The sequence below is a fragment of the Mustelus asterias genome, chromosome 5 (assembly GCF_964213995.1).
Source record: "Mustelus asterias chromosome 5, sMusAst1.hap1.1, whole genome shotgun sequence".
In the NCBI taxonomy this organism is placed as follows: Eukaryota; Metazoa; Chordata; class Chondrichthyes; order Carcharhiniformes; family Triakidae; genus Mustelus; species Mustelus asterias.
The window spans coordinates 6,208,832-6,224,318 of NC_135805.1; the positions used below are offsets into that span (position 1 = coordinate 6,208,832).

Consider the following 15,487-nt stretch of genomic DNA (forward strand, 5'->3'; position numbering starts at 1 on the left):
AGAGAAACAGAGTGAAAGATCAGAGAGAGAGAGAAACAGAGTGAAGGGTCAGAGAGAGAAACAGAGTTAAGGATCAGAGAGAGAAACAGAGTTAAGGATCAGGGAGAGTGAAACAGAGTTATGGATCAGAGAGAAAATTCAGAGTGAAGGATCTGAGAGAGAGAGAAACAGAGTGAAGAATCAGAGAGAGAGAAACGGTGTGTAGGATCAGAGAGAGAAACAGAGTGAAGGATCAGAGAGAGAAACAGAGTGAAGGACCAGAGTGAGAGAAACAGAGTGAAGGATCAGAGAGAGACAGAGAAACAGAGTGAAGGATCAGAGAGAGAAAGAGAGTGAAAGATCAGAGAGAGTGAAACAGTGAAGGATCAGAGAGTGAGAGAGAGAAAAACACAGTGAAGGATCAGAGAGAGAGAAACAGAGTGAAGGATCAGAGAGAGAGACAGGAGAGAAAGGGTGACGAATCAGAGAGAGAAACAGAGTGAAGGATCAGAGAGATTGAAACAGAGTGAAGAATCAGAGAGAGAGAGAGGAACAGAGTGAAGGATCGGAGAGAGAGAGAGGAACAGAGTGAAGGATCGGAGAGAGAAACAGAGTGAAAGATCAGAGAGAGAGAGAGAGAAACACAGTGAAGGATCAGAGAGAGTGAAACAGAGTGAAGGATCAGAGAGAGTGAAACAGAGTGAAAGATCAGAGAGAGTGAAACAGAGTGAAGGATCAGAGAGAGTGAAACAGAGTGAAGGATCAGAGAGAGAGAAACAGAGTGAAGGATCAGAGACAGAAACAGAGTGAAGAATCAGAGAGAGAGAGAAACAGAGTGAGTGATCAGAGAGAGTGAAACAGAGTGAAGGATCAGAGAGAGAGAAACAGAGTGAAGGATCAGAGAGAGAGACAGGAGAGAAAGAGTGAAGGATCAGAGAGAGAGAGAGAAACAGAGTGAAGAATCAGAGAGATAGAGAAACAGAGTGAGTGATCAGAGAGAGTGAAACAGAGTGAAGGATCAGAGAGAGAGAAACGGTGTGTAGGATCAGAGAGAGAAACAGAGTGAAGGACCAGAGTGAGAGAAACAGAGTGAAGGATCAGAGAGAGAAACAGAGTGAAGGATCAGAGAGAGAGAAACAGAGTGAAGGATCAGAGAGAGAGAAACAGAGTGAAGGATCAGAGAGAGAGAAACAGAGTGAAGGATCAGAGAGAGAGAAACAGAGTGAAGGATCAGAGAGAGTGACAGGAGAGAAAGAGTGAAGGATCAGAGAGTGAGAGAAACAGAGTGAAGGATCAGGGAGAGAGAGAGAGAAAGGGTGAACGATCAGAGAGAGAGACAAACAGAGTGAGGAATCAGAGAGAGAGAGAGGGATCAGAGAGGGTGAAACAGAGTGAAGGATCAGAGAGATTGAAACAGGAGAGAAAGAGTGAAGGATCAGAGAGAGAGAGAGAAACAGACTGAAGGATCAGAAATAGAGAGAAACAGAGTGAAGTATCAGAGAGAGAGTCAAACCGAGTGAAGGATCAGAGAGAGAGAAAGCAACAGAGTGAAGGATTAGAGAGAAAGAGAGAGAGAAAAAACAGTGAAGGATCAGCGAGACCGAGAGAAACAGTGAAGAATCATGGGAGAGAGAGAGAGAAACAGCGTGAAGAATCAGAGAAAGGGAAATTTAAACAGAGTGAAGGATCAGAGAGAGAGAGAGAAACAGAGTGAAGGATCAGAGAGAGCGAAACACATTGAAGGATCAGAGAGAGAGAGAGAGATAAACAGAGTGAAATATCAGAGAGAGAGAAACAGAGTGAGGGATCAGAGAGAGAGAAACAGAGTGAAGGATCAGAGAGAGAGAAACAGAGTGAAGGATCAGAGAGAGAGAAACAGAGTGAAGGATCAGAGAGAGAGAAACAGAGTGAAGGATCAGAGAGAGAGAAACAGAGTGAAGGATCAGAGAGAGAGAAACAGAGTGAAGGATCAGAGAGAGAGAAACAGAGTGAGGGATCACAGAGAGAGAAACAGAGTGAAGGATCAGAGAGAGTGACAGGAGAGAAAGAGGGAAGGATCAGAGAGTGAGAGAAACAGAGTGAAGGATCAGAGAGAGAAACAGAGTGAAAGATCAGAGAGAGAGAGTGAAACAGAGTGAGGGATCAGAGAGAGAGAAACAGAGTGAATGATCAGAGAGAGAGAGAAACTGAGTGAAGGATCAGAGAGAGAGAAAGCAACGGAGTGAAGGATTAGAGAGAGAGAGAGAAACAGAGTGAAGGAACAGAGAGAGAGAAAGCAACGGAGTGAAGGATTAGAGAGAGAGAGAGAGAGAAAACAGAGTGAAGGATCAGCGAGACCGAGAGAAACAGTGAAGAATCATGGGAGAGAGAGAGAAACAAAATGAAGGATCGGAGAGAAAGAGATAGAGACAGAGTGAAGGATCAGGGAGAGAGAGAGAAACAGAGTGAAGGATCAGAGAGAGAGACAGAAACAGAGTGATGGATCAGAGAGAGAGCCAGAGTAAAGGATCAGAGAGAGAGAAAGCAACAGAGTGAAGAATCAGTGAGAGGAGAGAGAAACAGAGTGAAGAATCAGCGAGAGAGAGGGAGAGAAACAGACTGAAGGATCAGAAATAGAGTGAAACAGAGTGAAGGATCAGAGAGAGAGAAACGGTGTGTAGGATCAGAGAGAGAAACAGAGTGAAGGACCAGAGTGAGAGAAACAGAGTGAAGGACCAGAGAGAGAAACAGAGTGAAGGATCAGAGAGAGAGAAACAGAGTGAAGGATCAGAGAGAGAGAAACAGAGTGAAGGATCAGAGAGAGAAACAGAGTGAAGGATCAGAGAGAGTGACAGGAGAGAAAGAGTGAAGGATCAGAGAGTGAGAGAAACAGAGTGAAGGATCAGGGAGAGAGAGAGAGAAAGGGTGAAGGATCAGAGAGAGAGACAAACAGAGTGAAGAATCAGAGAGAGAGAGAGGGATCAGAGAGGGTGAAACAGAGTGAAGGATCAGAGAGATTGAAACAGGAGAGAAAGAGTGAAGGATCAGAGAGAGAGAGAGAAACAGACTGAAGGATCAGAAATAGAGAGAAACAGAGTGAAGTATCAGAGAGAGAGTCAAACCGAGTGAAGGATCAGAGAGAGAGAAAGCAACAGAGTGAAGGATTAGAGAGAAAGAGAGAGAGAAAAAACAGTGAAGGATCAGCGAGACCGAGAGAAACAGTGAAGAATCATGGGAGAGAGAGAGAGAAACAGCGTGAAGAATCAGAGAAAGGGAAATTTAAACAGAGTGAAGGATCAGAGAGAGAGAGAGAAACAGAGTGAAGGATCAGAGAGAGCGAAACACATTGAAGGATCAGAGAGAGAGAGAGATAAACAGAGTGAAATATCAGAGAGAGAGAAACAGAGTGAGGGATCAGAGAGAGTGAAACAGTGTGAAGGATCAGAGAGAGAGAAACAGAGTGAGGGATCACAGAGAGAGAAACAGAGTGAAGGATCAGAGAGAGTGACAGGAGAGAAAGAGGGAAGGATCAGAGAGTGAGAGAAACAGAGTGAAGGATCAGAGAGAGAAACAGAGTGAAAGATCAGAGAGAGAGAGTGAAACAGAGTGAGGATTCAGAGAGAGAGAAACAGAGTGAAGGATCAGAGAGAGAGAGAAACAGAGTGAAGGATCAGAGAGAGAGAAAGCAACGGAGTGAAGGATTAGAGAGAGAGAGAGAAACAGAGTGAAGGAACAGAGAGAGAGAAAGCAACGGAGTGAAGGATTAGAGAGAGAGAGAGAAAACAGAGTGAAGGATCAGCGAGACCGAGAGAAACAGTGAAGAATCATGGGAGAGAGAGAGAAACAAAATGAAGGATCGGAGAGAAAGAGATAGAGACAGAGTGAAGGATCAGGGAGAGAGAGAGAAACAGAGTGAAGGATCAGAGAGAGAGACAGAAACAGAGTGATGGATCAGAGAGAGAGCCAGAGTAAAGGATCAGAGAGAGAGAAAGCAACACAGTGAAGAATCAGTGAGAGGAGAGAGAAACAGAGTGAAGAATCAGCGAGAGAGGGAGAGAAACAGACTGAAGGATCAGAGAGAGAGAGAGAAACAGACCGAAGGATCAGAAATAGAGTGAAACAGAGTGAAGGATCAGAGAGAGAAACAAACAGAGTGAAGGATTCGAGAGAGAGAGAGAAAAAACAGTGAAGGATCAGCGAGACCGAAAGAAAAAGAGTGAAGAATCAGAGAGAGAGAGAAAAAGAGTGAAGAATCAGAGAGAGAGAGAGAGAGGGAGAGAAACAGACTGAAGGATCAGAAATAGATTGAAACAGAGTGAAGGATCAGAGAGAGAGAGTCAAACAGAGTGAAGGGTCAGAGAGAGACAAAGCAACAGAGTGAAGGATTAGAGAGAGAGAGAGAGAGAAAACAGAGTGAAGGATCAGAGAGAGAGACAACCAGAGTGAAGGATCAAAGAGAGAGACAGGAGAGAAAGAGTGAAGGATCAGAGAGAGAGAGAGAAACAGACTGAAGGAACAGAAATACAGTGAAACAGAGTGAAGGATCAGAGAGAGAGTCAAACAGAGTGAAAGGTCAGAGAGAGAGAGTCAAACAGAGTGAAGGGTCAGAGAGAGAGTCAAACAGAGTGAAGGGTCAGAGAGAGAGAAAGCAACAGAGCGAAGGATTAGAGAGAGAGAGAGAGAAAAAACAGTGAATGATCAGCGAGACCGAGAGAATCAGAGAGAGAGAAACAAAGTGAATCAGAGAAAGTGTGAAAAAGAGTGAAGGATCAGAGAGAGAGAAACGGTGTGAAGGATCAGAGAGAGAGAAACAGAGTGAAGGATCAGAGAGAGAGAAACAGAGTGAAGAATCAGAGAGAGAAACAGAGTGAAAGATCAGAGAGAGAGAGAAACAGAGTGAAAGATCAGAGAGAGAGAGAAACAGAGTAAAGGACCAGATGGAGAGAGAGAGCAACAGAGTGAAGGATTAGAGAGAGAAACAGAGTTAAGGATCAGGGAGAGTGAAACAGAGTGAAGAATCAGAGAGAGAGAGAGAGAAACAGAGTTGAGGATCAGAGAGAGAGAGGAATAGAGTGAAGGATCAGAAAGAGAGTGAAACAGAGTGATGGATCGGAGAGAGAACCACAGTGAAGGATCAGAGAGAGAGAAACAGAGATAAGGATCAGAGAGAGAGACAGAGAGAAAGAGTGAAGGTTTAGAGAGAGAGAGAGAGAGACAAACAGAGTGAAGGATTAGAGGGAGACAGGAGAGAAAGGGTGAAGGATCAGAAAGAGAGAGAGACAAACAGAGTGAAGAATCAGAGAGAGAGAGAGACGGATCAGAGAGAGTGAAACAGAGTGAAGGATCAGAGAGATTGAAACAGAGTGAAGGATCAGAGAAAGAGAGAAACAGAGTGAAGGATCAGAGAAAGAGAGAAACAGAGTGAAGGAGCAGAGAGAGAGAGAGAGGAACAGAGTGAAGGATCAGAGAGAGAGAGAGAAACAGAGTAAAGGATCAGAGAGAGACAGAGAAACAGAGTGAAGGATCAGATAGAGAAACCGAGTGAAGGATCAGAGAGAGTGAAACAGTGAAGGGTCAGAGAGAGCGAGACACATTGAAGGATCAGAGAGAGAGAGAGAGAGAAAAACACAGTGAAGGATCAGAGAGAGTGAAAGAGAGTGAAGGATCAGAGAGAGAGAAACAGAGTGAAGGATCAGAGAGAGAGAGAAACAGAGTGAGGGATCAGAGAGAGAGAAACAGAGTGAAGGATCAGAGAGAGAGAGAGAGAGAAAGAGTGAAGGATCAGAGAGTGAGAGAAACAGAGTGAAGGATCAGGGAGAGAGAGAGAGAAAGGGTGAACGATCAGAGAGAGAGACAAACAGAGTGAGGAATCAGAGAGAGAGAGAGGGATCAGAGAGGGTGAAACAGAGTGAAGGATCAGAGAGATTGAAACAGGAGAGAAAGAGTGAAGGATCAGAGAGAGAGAGAGAAACAGACTGAAGGATCAGAAATAGAGAGAAACAGAGTGAAGTATCAGAGAGAGAGTCAAACCGAGTGAAGGATCAGAGAGAGAGAAAGCAACAGAGTGAAGGATTAGAGAGAAAGAGAGAGAGAAAAAACAGTGAAGGATCAGCGAGACCGAGAGAAACAGTGAAGAATCATGGGAGAGAGAGAGAGAAACAGCGTGAAGAATCAGAGAAAGGGAAATTTAAACAGAGTGAAGGATCAGAGAGAGAGAGAGAAACAGAGTGAAGGATCAGAGAGAGCGAAACACATTGAAGGATCAGAGAGAGAGAGAGAGATAAACAGAGTGAAATATCAGAGAGAGAGAAACAGAGTGAGGGATCAGAGAGAGAGAAACAGAGTGAAGGATCAGAGAGAGAGAAACAGAGTGAAGGATCAGAGAGAGAGAAACAGAGTGAAGGATCAGAGAGAGAGAAACAGAGTGAAGGATCAGAGAGAGAGAAACAGAGTGAGGGATCACAGAGAGAGAAACAGAGTGAAGGATCAGAGAGAGTGACAGGAGAGAAAGAGGGAAGGATCAGAGAGTGAGAGAAACAGAGTGAAGGATCAGAGAGAGAAACAGAGTGAAAGATCAGAGAGAGAGAGTGAAACAGAGTGAGGGATCAGAGAGAGAGAAACAGAGTGAATGATCAGAGAGAGAGAGAAACTGAGTGAAGGATCAGAGAGAGAGAAAGCAACGGAGTGAAGGATTAGAGAGAGAGAGAGAAACAGAGTGAAGGAACAGAGAGAGAGAAAGCAACGGAGTGAAGGATTAGAGAGAGAGAGAGAGAGAAAACAGAGTGAAGGATCAGCGAGACCGAGAGAAACAGTGAAGAATCATGGGAGAGAGAGAGAAACAAAATGAAGGATCGGAGAGAAAGAGATAGAGACAGAGTGAAGGATCAGGGAGAGAGAGAGAAACAGAGTGAAGGATCAGAGAGAGAGACAGAAACAGAGTGATGGATCAGAGAGAGAGCCAGAGTAAAGGATCAGAGAGAGAGAAAGCAACAGAGTGAAGAATCAGTGAGAGGAGAGAGAAACAGAGTGAAGAATCAGCGAGAGAGAGGGAGAGAAACAGACTGAAGGATCAGAAATAGAGTGAAACAGAGTGAAGGATCAGAGAGAGAGAAACGGTGTGTAGGATCAGAGAGAGAAACAGAGTGAAGGACCAGAGTGAGAGAAACAGAGTGAAGGACCAGAGAGAGAAACAGAGTGAAGGATCAGAGAGAGAGAAACAGAGTGAAGGATCAGAGAGAGAGAAACAGAGTGAAGGATCAGAGAGAGAAACAGAGTGAAGGATCAGAGAGAGTGACAGGAGAGAAAGAGTGAAGGATCAGAGAGTGAGAGAAACAGAGTGAAGGATCAGGGAGAGAGAGAGAGAAAGGGTGAAGGATCAGAGAGAGAGACAAACAGAGTGAAGAATCAGAGAGAGAGAGAGGGATCAGAGAGGGTGAAACAGAGTGAAGGATTAGAGAGATTGAAACAGGAGAGAAAGAGTGAAGGATCAGAGAGAGAGAGAGAAACAGACTGAAGGATCAGAAATAGAGAGAAACAGAGTGAAGTATCAGAGAGAGAGTCAAACCGAGTGAAGGATCAGAGAGAGAGAAAGCAACAGAGTGAAGGATTAGAGAGAAAGAGAGAGAGAAAAAACAGTGAAGGATCAGCGAGACCGAGAGAAACAGTGAAGAATCATGGGAGAGAGAGAGAGAAACAGCGTGAAGAATCAGAGAAAGGGAAATTTAAACAGAGTGAAGGATCAGAGAGAGAGAGAGAAACAGAGTGAAGGATCAGAGAGAGCGAAACACATTGAAGGATCAGAGAGAGAGAGAGATAAACAGAGTGAAATATCAGAGAGAGAGAAACAGAGTGAGGGATCAGAGAGAGTGAAACAGTGTGAAGGATCAGAGAGAGAGAAACAGAGTGAGGGATCACAGAGAGAGAAACAGAGTGAAGGATCAGAGAGAGTGACAGGAGAGAAAGAGGGAAGGATCAGAGAGTGAGAGAAACAGAGTGAAGGATCAGAGAGAGAAACAGAGTGAAAGATCAGAGAGAGAGAGTGAAACAGAGTGAGGATTCAGAGAGAGAGAAACAGAGTGAAGGATCAGAGAGAGAGAGAAACAGAGTGAAGGATCAGAGAGAGAGAAAGCAACGGAGTGAAGGATTAGAGAGAGAGAGAGAAACAGAGTGAAGGAACAGAGAGAGAGAAAGCAACGGAGTGAAGGATTAGAGAGAGAGAGAGAAAACAGAGTGAAGGATCAGCGAGACCGAGAGAAACAGTGAAGAATCATGGGAGAGAGAGAGAAACAAAATGAAGGATCGGAGAGAAAGAGATAGAGACAGAGTGAAGGATCAGGGAGAGAGAGAGAAACAGAGTGAAGGATCAGAGAGAGAGACAGAAACAGAGTGATGGATCAGAGAGAGAGCCAGAGTAAAGGATCAGAGAGAGAGAAAGCAACACAGTGAAGAATCAGTGAGAGGAGAGAGAAACAGAGTGAAGAATCAGCGAGAGAGGGAGAGAAACAGACTGAAGGATCAGAGAGAGAGAGAGAAACAGACCGAAGGATCAGAAATAGAGTGAAACAGAGTGAAGGATCAGAGAGAGAAACAAACAGAGTGAAGGATTCGAGAGAGAGAGAGAAAAAACAGTGAAGGATCAGCGAGACCGAAAGAAAAAGAGTGAAGAATCAGAGAGAGAGAGAAAAAGAGTGAAGAATCAGAGAGAGAGAGAGAGAGGGAGAGAAACAGACTGAAGGATCAGAAATAGAGTGAAACAGAGTGAAGGATCAGAGAGAGAGAGTCAAACAGAGTGAAGGGTCAGAGAGAGACAAAGCAACAGAGTGAAGGATTAGAGAGAGAGAGAGAGAGAAAACAGAGTGAAGGATCAGAGAGAGAGACAACCAGAGTGAAGGATCAAAGAGAGAGACAGGAGAGAAAGAGTGAAGGATCAGAGAGAGAGAGAGAAACAGACTGAAGGAACAGAAATACAGTGAAACAGAGTGAAGGATCAGAGAGAGAGTCAAACAGAGTGAAAGGTCAGAGAGAGAGAGTCAAACAGAGTGAAGGGTCAGAGAGAGAGTCAAACAGAGTGAAGGGTCAGAGAGAGAGAAAGCAACAGAGCGAAGGATTAGAGAGAGAGAGAGAGAAAAAACAGTGAATGATCAGCGAGACCGAGAGAATCAGAGAGAGAGAAACAAAGTGAATCAGAGAAAGTGTGAAAAAGAGTGAAGGATCAGAGAGAGAGAAACGGTGTGAAGGATCAGAGAGAGAGAAACAGAGTGAAGGATCAGAGAGAGAGAAACAGAGTGAAGAATCAGAGAGAGAAACAGAGTGAAAGATCAGAGAGAGAGAGAAACAGAGTGAAAGATCAGAGAGAGAGAGAAACAGAGTAAAGGACCAGATGGAGAGAGAGAGCAACAGAGTGAAGGATTAGAGAGAGAAACAGAGTTAAGGATCAGGGAGAGTGAAACAGAGTGAAGAATCAGAGAGAGAGAGAGAGAGAGAGAAACAGAGTTGAGGATCAGAGAGAGAGAGGAATAGAGTGAAGGATCAGAAAGAGAGTGAAACAGAGTGATGGATCGGAGAGAGAACCACAGTGAAGGATCAGAGAGAGAGAAACAGAGATAAGGATCAGAGAGAGAGACAGAGAGAAAGAGTGAAGGTTTAGAGAGAGAGAGAGAGAGACAAACAGAGTGAAGGATTAGAGGGAGACAGGAGAGAAAGGGTGAAGGATCAGAAAGAGAGAGAGACAAACAGAGTGAAGAATCAGAGAGAGAGAGAGACGGATCAGAGAGAGTGAAACAGAGTGAAGGATCAGAGAGATTGAAACAGAGTGAAGGATCAGAGAAAGAGAGAAACAGAGTGAAGGATCAGAGAAAGAGAGAAACAGAGTGAAGGAGCAGAGAGAGAGAGAGAGGAACAGAGTGAAGGATCAGAGAGAGAGAGAGAAACAGAGTAAAGGATCAGAGAGAGACAGAGAAACAGAGTGAAGGATCAGATAGAGAAACCGAGTGAAGGATCAGAGAGAGTGAAACAGTGAAGGGTCAGAGAGAGCGAGACACATTGAAGGATCAGAGAGAGAGAGAGAGAGAAAAACACAGTGAAGGATCAGAGAGAGTGAAAGAGAGTGAAGGATCAGAGAGAGAGAAACAGAGTGAAGGATCAGAGAGAGAGAGAAACAGAGTGAGGGATCAGAGAGAGAGAAACAGAGTGAAGGATCAGAGAGAGAGAGAGAGAGAAAGAGTGAAGGATCAGAGAGTGAGAGAAACAGAGTGAAGAATCAGAGAGAGAAACAGAGTGAAAGATCAGAGAGAGAGAGTGAAACAGAGTGAGGGATCAGAGAGAGCGAAACAGAGTGAAGGATCAGAGAGAGAGACAGGAGAGAAAGAGTGAAGGATCAGAGAGTGAGGGAAATAATGTGAAGGATCAGAAAGAGAGTGAAACAGAGTGAAGAATCAGAGAGAGAGAGAGAAACAGAGTGAAGGATCAGAGAGAGAGAGAGAAACAGAGTGAAGGGTCAGAGAGAGAAGCAGAGTGAAGAATCAGTGAGAGAGAGAAACAGAGTGAAGGATCAGAGAGAGAGAGAGAAACAGAGTGAAGAAGCAGAGAGAGAGAGAAACAGAGTAAAGGACCAGATAGAGAGAGAGAGCAACAGAGTGAGGAATCAGAGAGAGAAACAGAGTTAAGCATCAGGGAGAGTGAAACAGAGTGAAGGTTCAGAGAGAGAGAAACAGAGTGGAGGGTTAGAGAGAAAAACAGTGAAGGATCAGAGAGAAAGACAGGAGAGAAAGGGTGAAGGATCAGAGAGAGAGAGAAACAGAGTGGAGGTTCAGAGAGGGAGAGAAACAGAGTGAAGGATCAGAGAGAGAAACAGAGTGAAGGATCAGAGCGAGAAACAGAGTTAAGGATCAGAGAGAAAATTCAGAGTGAAGGATCTGAGAGAGAGAGAAACAGAGTGAAGAATCAGAGAGAGAGAAACGGTGTGAAGAATCAGAGAGAGAGAAATGGTGTGAAGGACCAGAGAGAGAGAAACAGAGTGAAAGATCAGAGAGAGAAACAGAGTGAAAGATCAGAGAGAGAGAGTGAAACAGACTGAGGGATCAGAGAGAGAGAAACAGAGTGATGGATCAGAGAGAGTGACAGGAGAGAAAGAGTGAAGTACCAGAGAGTGAGAGAAACAGAGTGAAGGATCAGAGAGAGAGAGAGAGAGAGAGAAACAGAGTTGAGGATCAGAGAGAGAGAGAAATAGAGTGAAGGATCAGAAAGAGAGTGAAACAGAGTGAAGGATCGGAGAGAGAAACACAGTGAAGGATCAGAGAGAGAGAAACAGAGAGCAGGATCAGAGAGAGACAGAGAGAAAGAGTGAAGGTTCAGACAGAGAGAGAGACAAACAGAGTGAAGGATCAGAGGGAGACAGGAGAGAAAGGGTGAAGGATCAGAGAGAGAGAGAGAGACAAACCGAGTGAAAAATCAGAGAGAGAGAGAGGGATCAGAGAGTTTGAAACAGAGTGAAGGATCAGAGAAAGACAGAAACAGTGAAGGATCAGAGAGAGAAACAGAGTGAAGGATCAGAGAGAGAAACAGAGTGAAGGATCAGAGAGAGAAACAGAGTGAAGGATCAGAGAGAGAAACAGAGTGAAGGATCAGAGAGAGACAGAAAAACAGAGTGAAGGATCAGAGAGAGAGAGAGAAACAGAGTGAAGAATCGGAGAGAGAGAGAAACAGAGTGAAGAATCAGAGAGAGAGAGAGAAAGGGTGAAGGATCAGAGAGAGAGAGAGGGAGAAACAGAGTGAAGGATCAGAGAGAGAGACAGGAGAGAAAGAGTGAAGGATCAGAGAGTGAGGGAAATAATGTGAAGGATCAGAAAGAGAGTGAAACAGAGTGAAGAATCAGAGAGAGAAACAGAGTGAAGGGTCAGAGAGAGAAGCAGAGTGAAGAATCAGTGAGAGAGAGAAAGAGTGAAGGATCAGAGAGAGAGAGAGAAACAGAGTGAAGAAGCAGAGAGAGAGAGAAACAGAGTAAAGGACCAGATAGAGAGAGAGAGGGAAACAGAGTGAAGAAGCAGAGAGAGAGAGAAACAGAGTAAAGGACCAGATAGTGAGAGAGAGCAACAGAGTGAAGAATCAGAGAGAGAGAGAGAAAGAGTGAAGGATCAGAGAGAGAGAGAAACAGAGTGAAGGTTCAGAGAGAGACAGAGAAACAGAGTGAAGGATCAGAGAGAGAGAGAGAAACAGAGTGAAGAATCAGAGAGAGAGAGAAACAGAGTGAAGGATCAGAGAGAGAGAGAGAAACAGACTGAAGGATCAGAAATAGAGTGAAACAGAGTGAAGGATCAGAGAGAGAGACAAACAGAGTGAAAGATCAGAGAGAGAGAGAAACAGAGTGAAGGATCAGAGCGAGAGAGAGAGAAAAACAGAGTGAAGGATCAGAGAGAGAGAGAAACAGAGTGAAGGATCAGAGAGAAAGAGAAACAGAGTGAAGGATCAGAGAGAGAGAGACAGGAGAGAAAGAGTGAAGGATCAGAGAGAGAGAGACAAACAGAGTGAAGGATCAGAGAAAGTGTGAAATAGAGTGAAGGATCAGAGAGAGAGAGGAGAGAAAGAGTGAATGATCAGAGAGAGAGAGATAAACAGAGTGAAGAATCAGAGAGAGAGACAGGAGAGAAAGAGTGAAGGATCAGAGGGAGACAGAGAAACAGACTGAAGGATCAGAAATAGAGTGAAACAGAGTGAAGGATCAGAGAGAGAGAGAAACAGAGTGAAGGATCAGAGAGAGAGAGAAACAGAGTGAAGGATCAGAGAGAAAGAGAAAGAGAGTGAAGGATCAGAGAGAGAGAGAGAAACAGAGTGAAGGATCAGAGAGAGAGAAACAGAGTAAAGGATCAGAGAGAGAGAAACAGAGTGAAGGATCAGAGAGAGGGAAAGCAACAGAGTGAAGAATCAGTGAGAGGAGAGGGAAACAGAGTGAAGAATCAGAGAGACAGAGAAACAGAGTGAAGAATCAGAGAGACAGAGAAACAGAGTGAAGGATCAGAGAGAGAGAAAGGGAAACAGAGTGAAGGATCAGAGAGAGAGAGGGAAACAGAGTGAAGGATCAGAGAGAGAGAGGGAAACAGAGTGAAGGATCAGAGAGAGAGAGAGAGAGAAACAGAGTGAAGAATCGGAGAGAGAGAGAAACAGAGTGAAGAATCAGAGAGAGCGTGGGAGAAACTGAGTGAAGAATCAGAGGAAGGGAAAGGGAAACAGTGAAGAATCAGAGAGAGAGAGAAACAGATCGAAGAATCAGAGAGAGAGAGAAACAGAGTGAAGAATCAGAGAGAGCGTGGGAGAAACTGAGTGAAGAATCAGAGGGAGGGAAAGGGAAACAGTGAAGAATCAGAGAGAGAGAGAAACAGATCGAAGAATCAGAGAGAGAGAGAAACAGAGTGAAGAATCAGAGAGAGAGAGCGCAAAACAGAGTGAAGAATCAGAGAGAGAGAGAGAGAGAAACAGTGAAGAATCAGAGAGGAGAGGAAGCGTGAATGATCAGAGAGAGAGAGCAACAGATTTACGGATAATTGAGAGAGAGTGAAGGATCAGAAAGCGGAGCTATGTGACTGGAGAAAAAGATAACCTGGAATGCATGTCATATCCGCTAACATTCTCATGTTTGTTTTACACCAGTGAAGTGCAATGACTTGTACTTATTGGACTTGTCCAATCTTAATCTAACACCCACAATAGATAAGACAAATTTCAATATAGTTCCTCACTGTTCTGAGAAATCCAGATTTCCTTCTCTCTTTCTGCATTTTCTTGCCCTTCATTCTCAATTTCCTCCTCTTCCTCGCCCTCAGAGAGTAGATCCGAGATTTGCTGCTGTAGTTCCAAACTAATGTTGTTTTCTGCTAGGATGAGGGTTCGCATGGAGGTGGGATAATTCTCCACCATGTCCAGAAACATCTGAGAGAAAGAGAACAAGCACAAAATATCATAGTGTATCAGCCCAAATTTATCATGGGTAATATCTATCTTCATCTTGTGATCCTATTAATTACTTCCTAGTGTACTATCTTGGCTTGTATCACTAGGCCTTACAGGTGAGAAGATTTTGGCCTGTTGGTAAGATTGGGCGAGACCAATTTTGATGGTCTTAGAGAGGAGCTTTCAAAAGTTGCTTGGGGGAGGCTGTTCACAGGTAAAGGAATGTCTGGCAAGTGGGAGGCTTTCAAATGTGAGATAACGAGAGTTCAGGGCCTGCACATTCCTGTTAGTGTGAAGGCCAAAGCTAGCAGGAGTAGGGAACATTGGGTGATGAAAGATATTGAGGCTCTGGTCAATAAAAAGGAAGCATATATCAGGTATAGGCAGCTGGAGTCAAGTGAATCCCTTGAGGAGTATAGGGGTGTCGGAGTACACTTAAAAGGGAAATCAGGAGGGCAAAAGGGGGACATGAGATAGCTTTGGCAGATGAGGTAAAAGAGAATCCGAAGAGATTCTACAAGTATATTAAGGGTAAAAGAGTAACTGGGGAGAAAATAGAGCCCTTAAAGATCAATGAGGTCATCTATGTGCAGATCCACAAGGGATGGGTGAGATCCTAAATGAATATTTCTTGTCAGTCTTTACCGTGGAGAAAGACATGGAAGCTAGAGAACTTGTGGAAGTAAATAGTAATGTCTTCACAGAATTCCTACCGTACAGAAGGAGGCCATTTGGCCCAGCGAACCTGCACTGACAACAATCCCACCCTATCCCGGATGTCTTGAAAAGGCATCCACATTACATAAGAGGAGATGCTGGAGGTCTTACAATGCATAAGGGTAGGTAAATTCCCAGGACCTGATTAAGTATATCCCAGGCCATTGTGGGAAGCTAGGGAAGAAATTGCAGGGCCCTAGAAGAGATATTTGTATCATCGACAGCTACCGGTGAGGTGACGGAAGGCAAATGTTGTGCTGTTCTTTAAAAAAGGCGGCAGGGAAAAGCCAGGGAACTACAGACTGGTGAGCCTAACATCAGCAGTCAATAAGTTGTTGGAGGAGATTCTGAGAGACAGGATCTACATGCATTTGAAAAGAGAAGGACTGATAGTCAGCACGGCTTTGTGTGTGGGAAGTTGTGCCTGACATATTAGTTTTTTGAAAGGGTGACTAAAACAATAGATGAGGGCAGTGTGTCGACATTGTTTACATGGACTTTAGTAAGATCTTCAACAAGGCACCGCATGGAAGACTGGTCAGTAAGGTTAGTTCACGTGGGATCCAGGGACAGCTAGCCAATTGGTTACAAATTTGGCTTGCCAGTAGGAGACACAGGGTGGTGATAGAGGGTTGTTTTTCAGATTGGAAGCCTGTGACCAGTGGTGTGCCTCAGGGATCAGTGCTGGGTTCACTGTTCTTTATCATTTATATAAATGAGTTGGATGAGAATATAGGAAGCATGGTTAATAATTTGCGGATAACACCAAAATTGGTGATGGAGTGGACAGTGAAAAAGGTATCTAAGACTACAGTGAGATCTTGATCAACTGGGCCAGTGGGCCGAGGAATGGCAGATGGAGTTTAATTCC

General features: G+C 44.3%; 1 protein-coding gene across 1 annotated transcript in view; it reads right to left on the bottom strand.

The window, feature by feature from the left end:
* lrrc73 (leucine rich repeat containing 73) overlaps positions 1 to 15,487 on the bottom strand; it is a 172,934-nt gene that overhangs the window by 17,080 nt on the left and 140,367 nt on the right. The window contains exon 5 of the mRNA XM_078212147.1: positions 13,689 to 13,878. Coding sequence (XP_078068273.1) covers positions 13,689 to 13,878 — 190 coding nt within the window. The remainder of the gene's footprint in view (positions 1 to 13,688; positions 13,879 to 15,487) is intronic.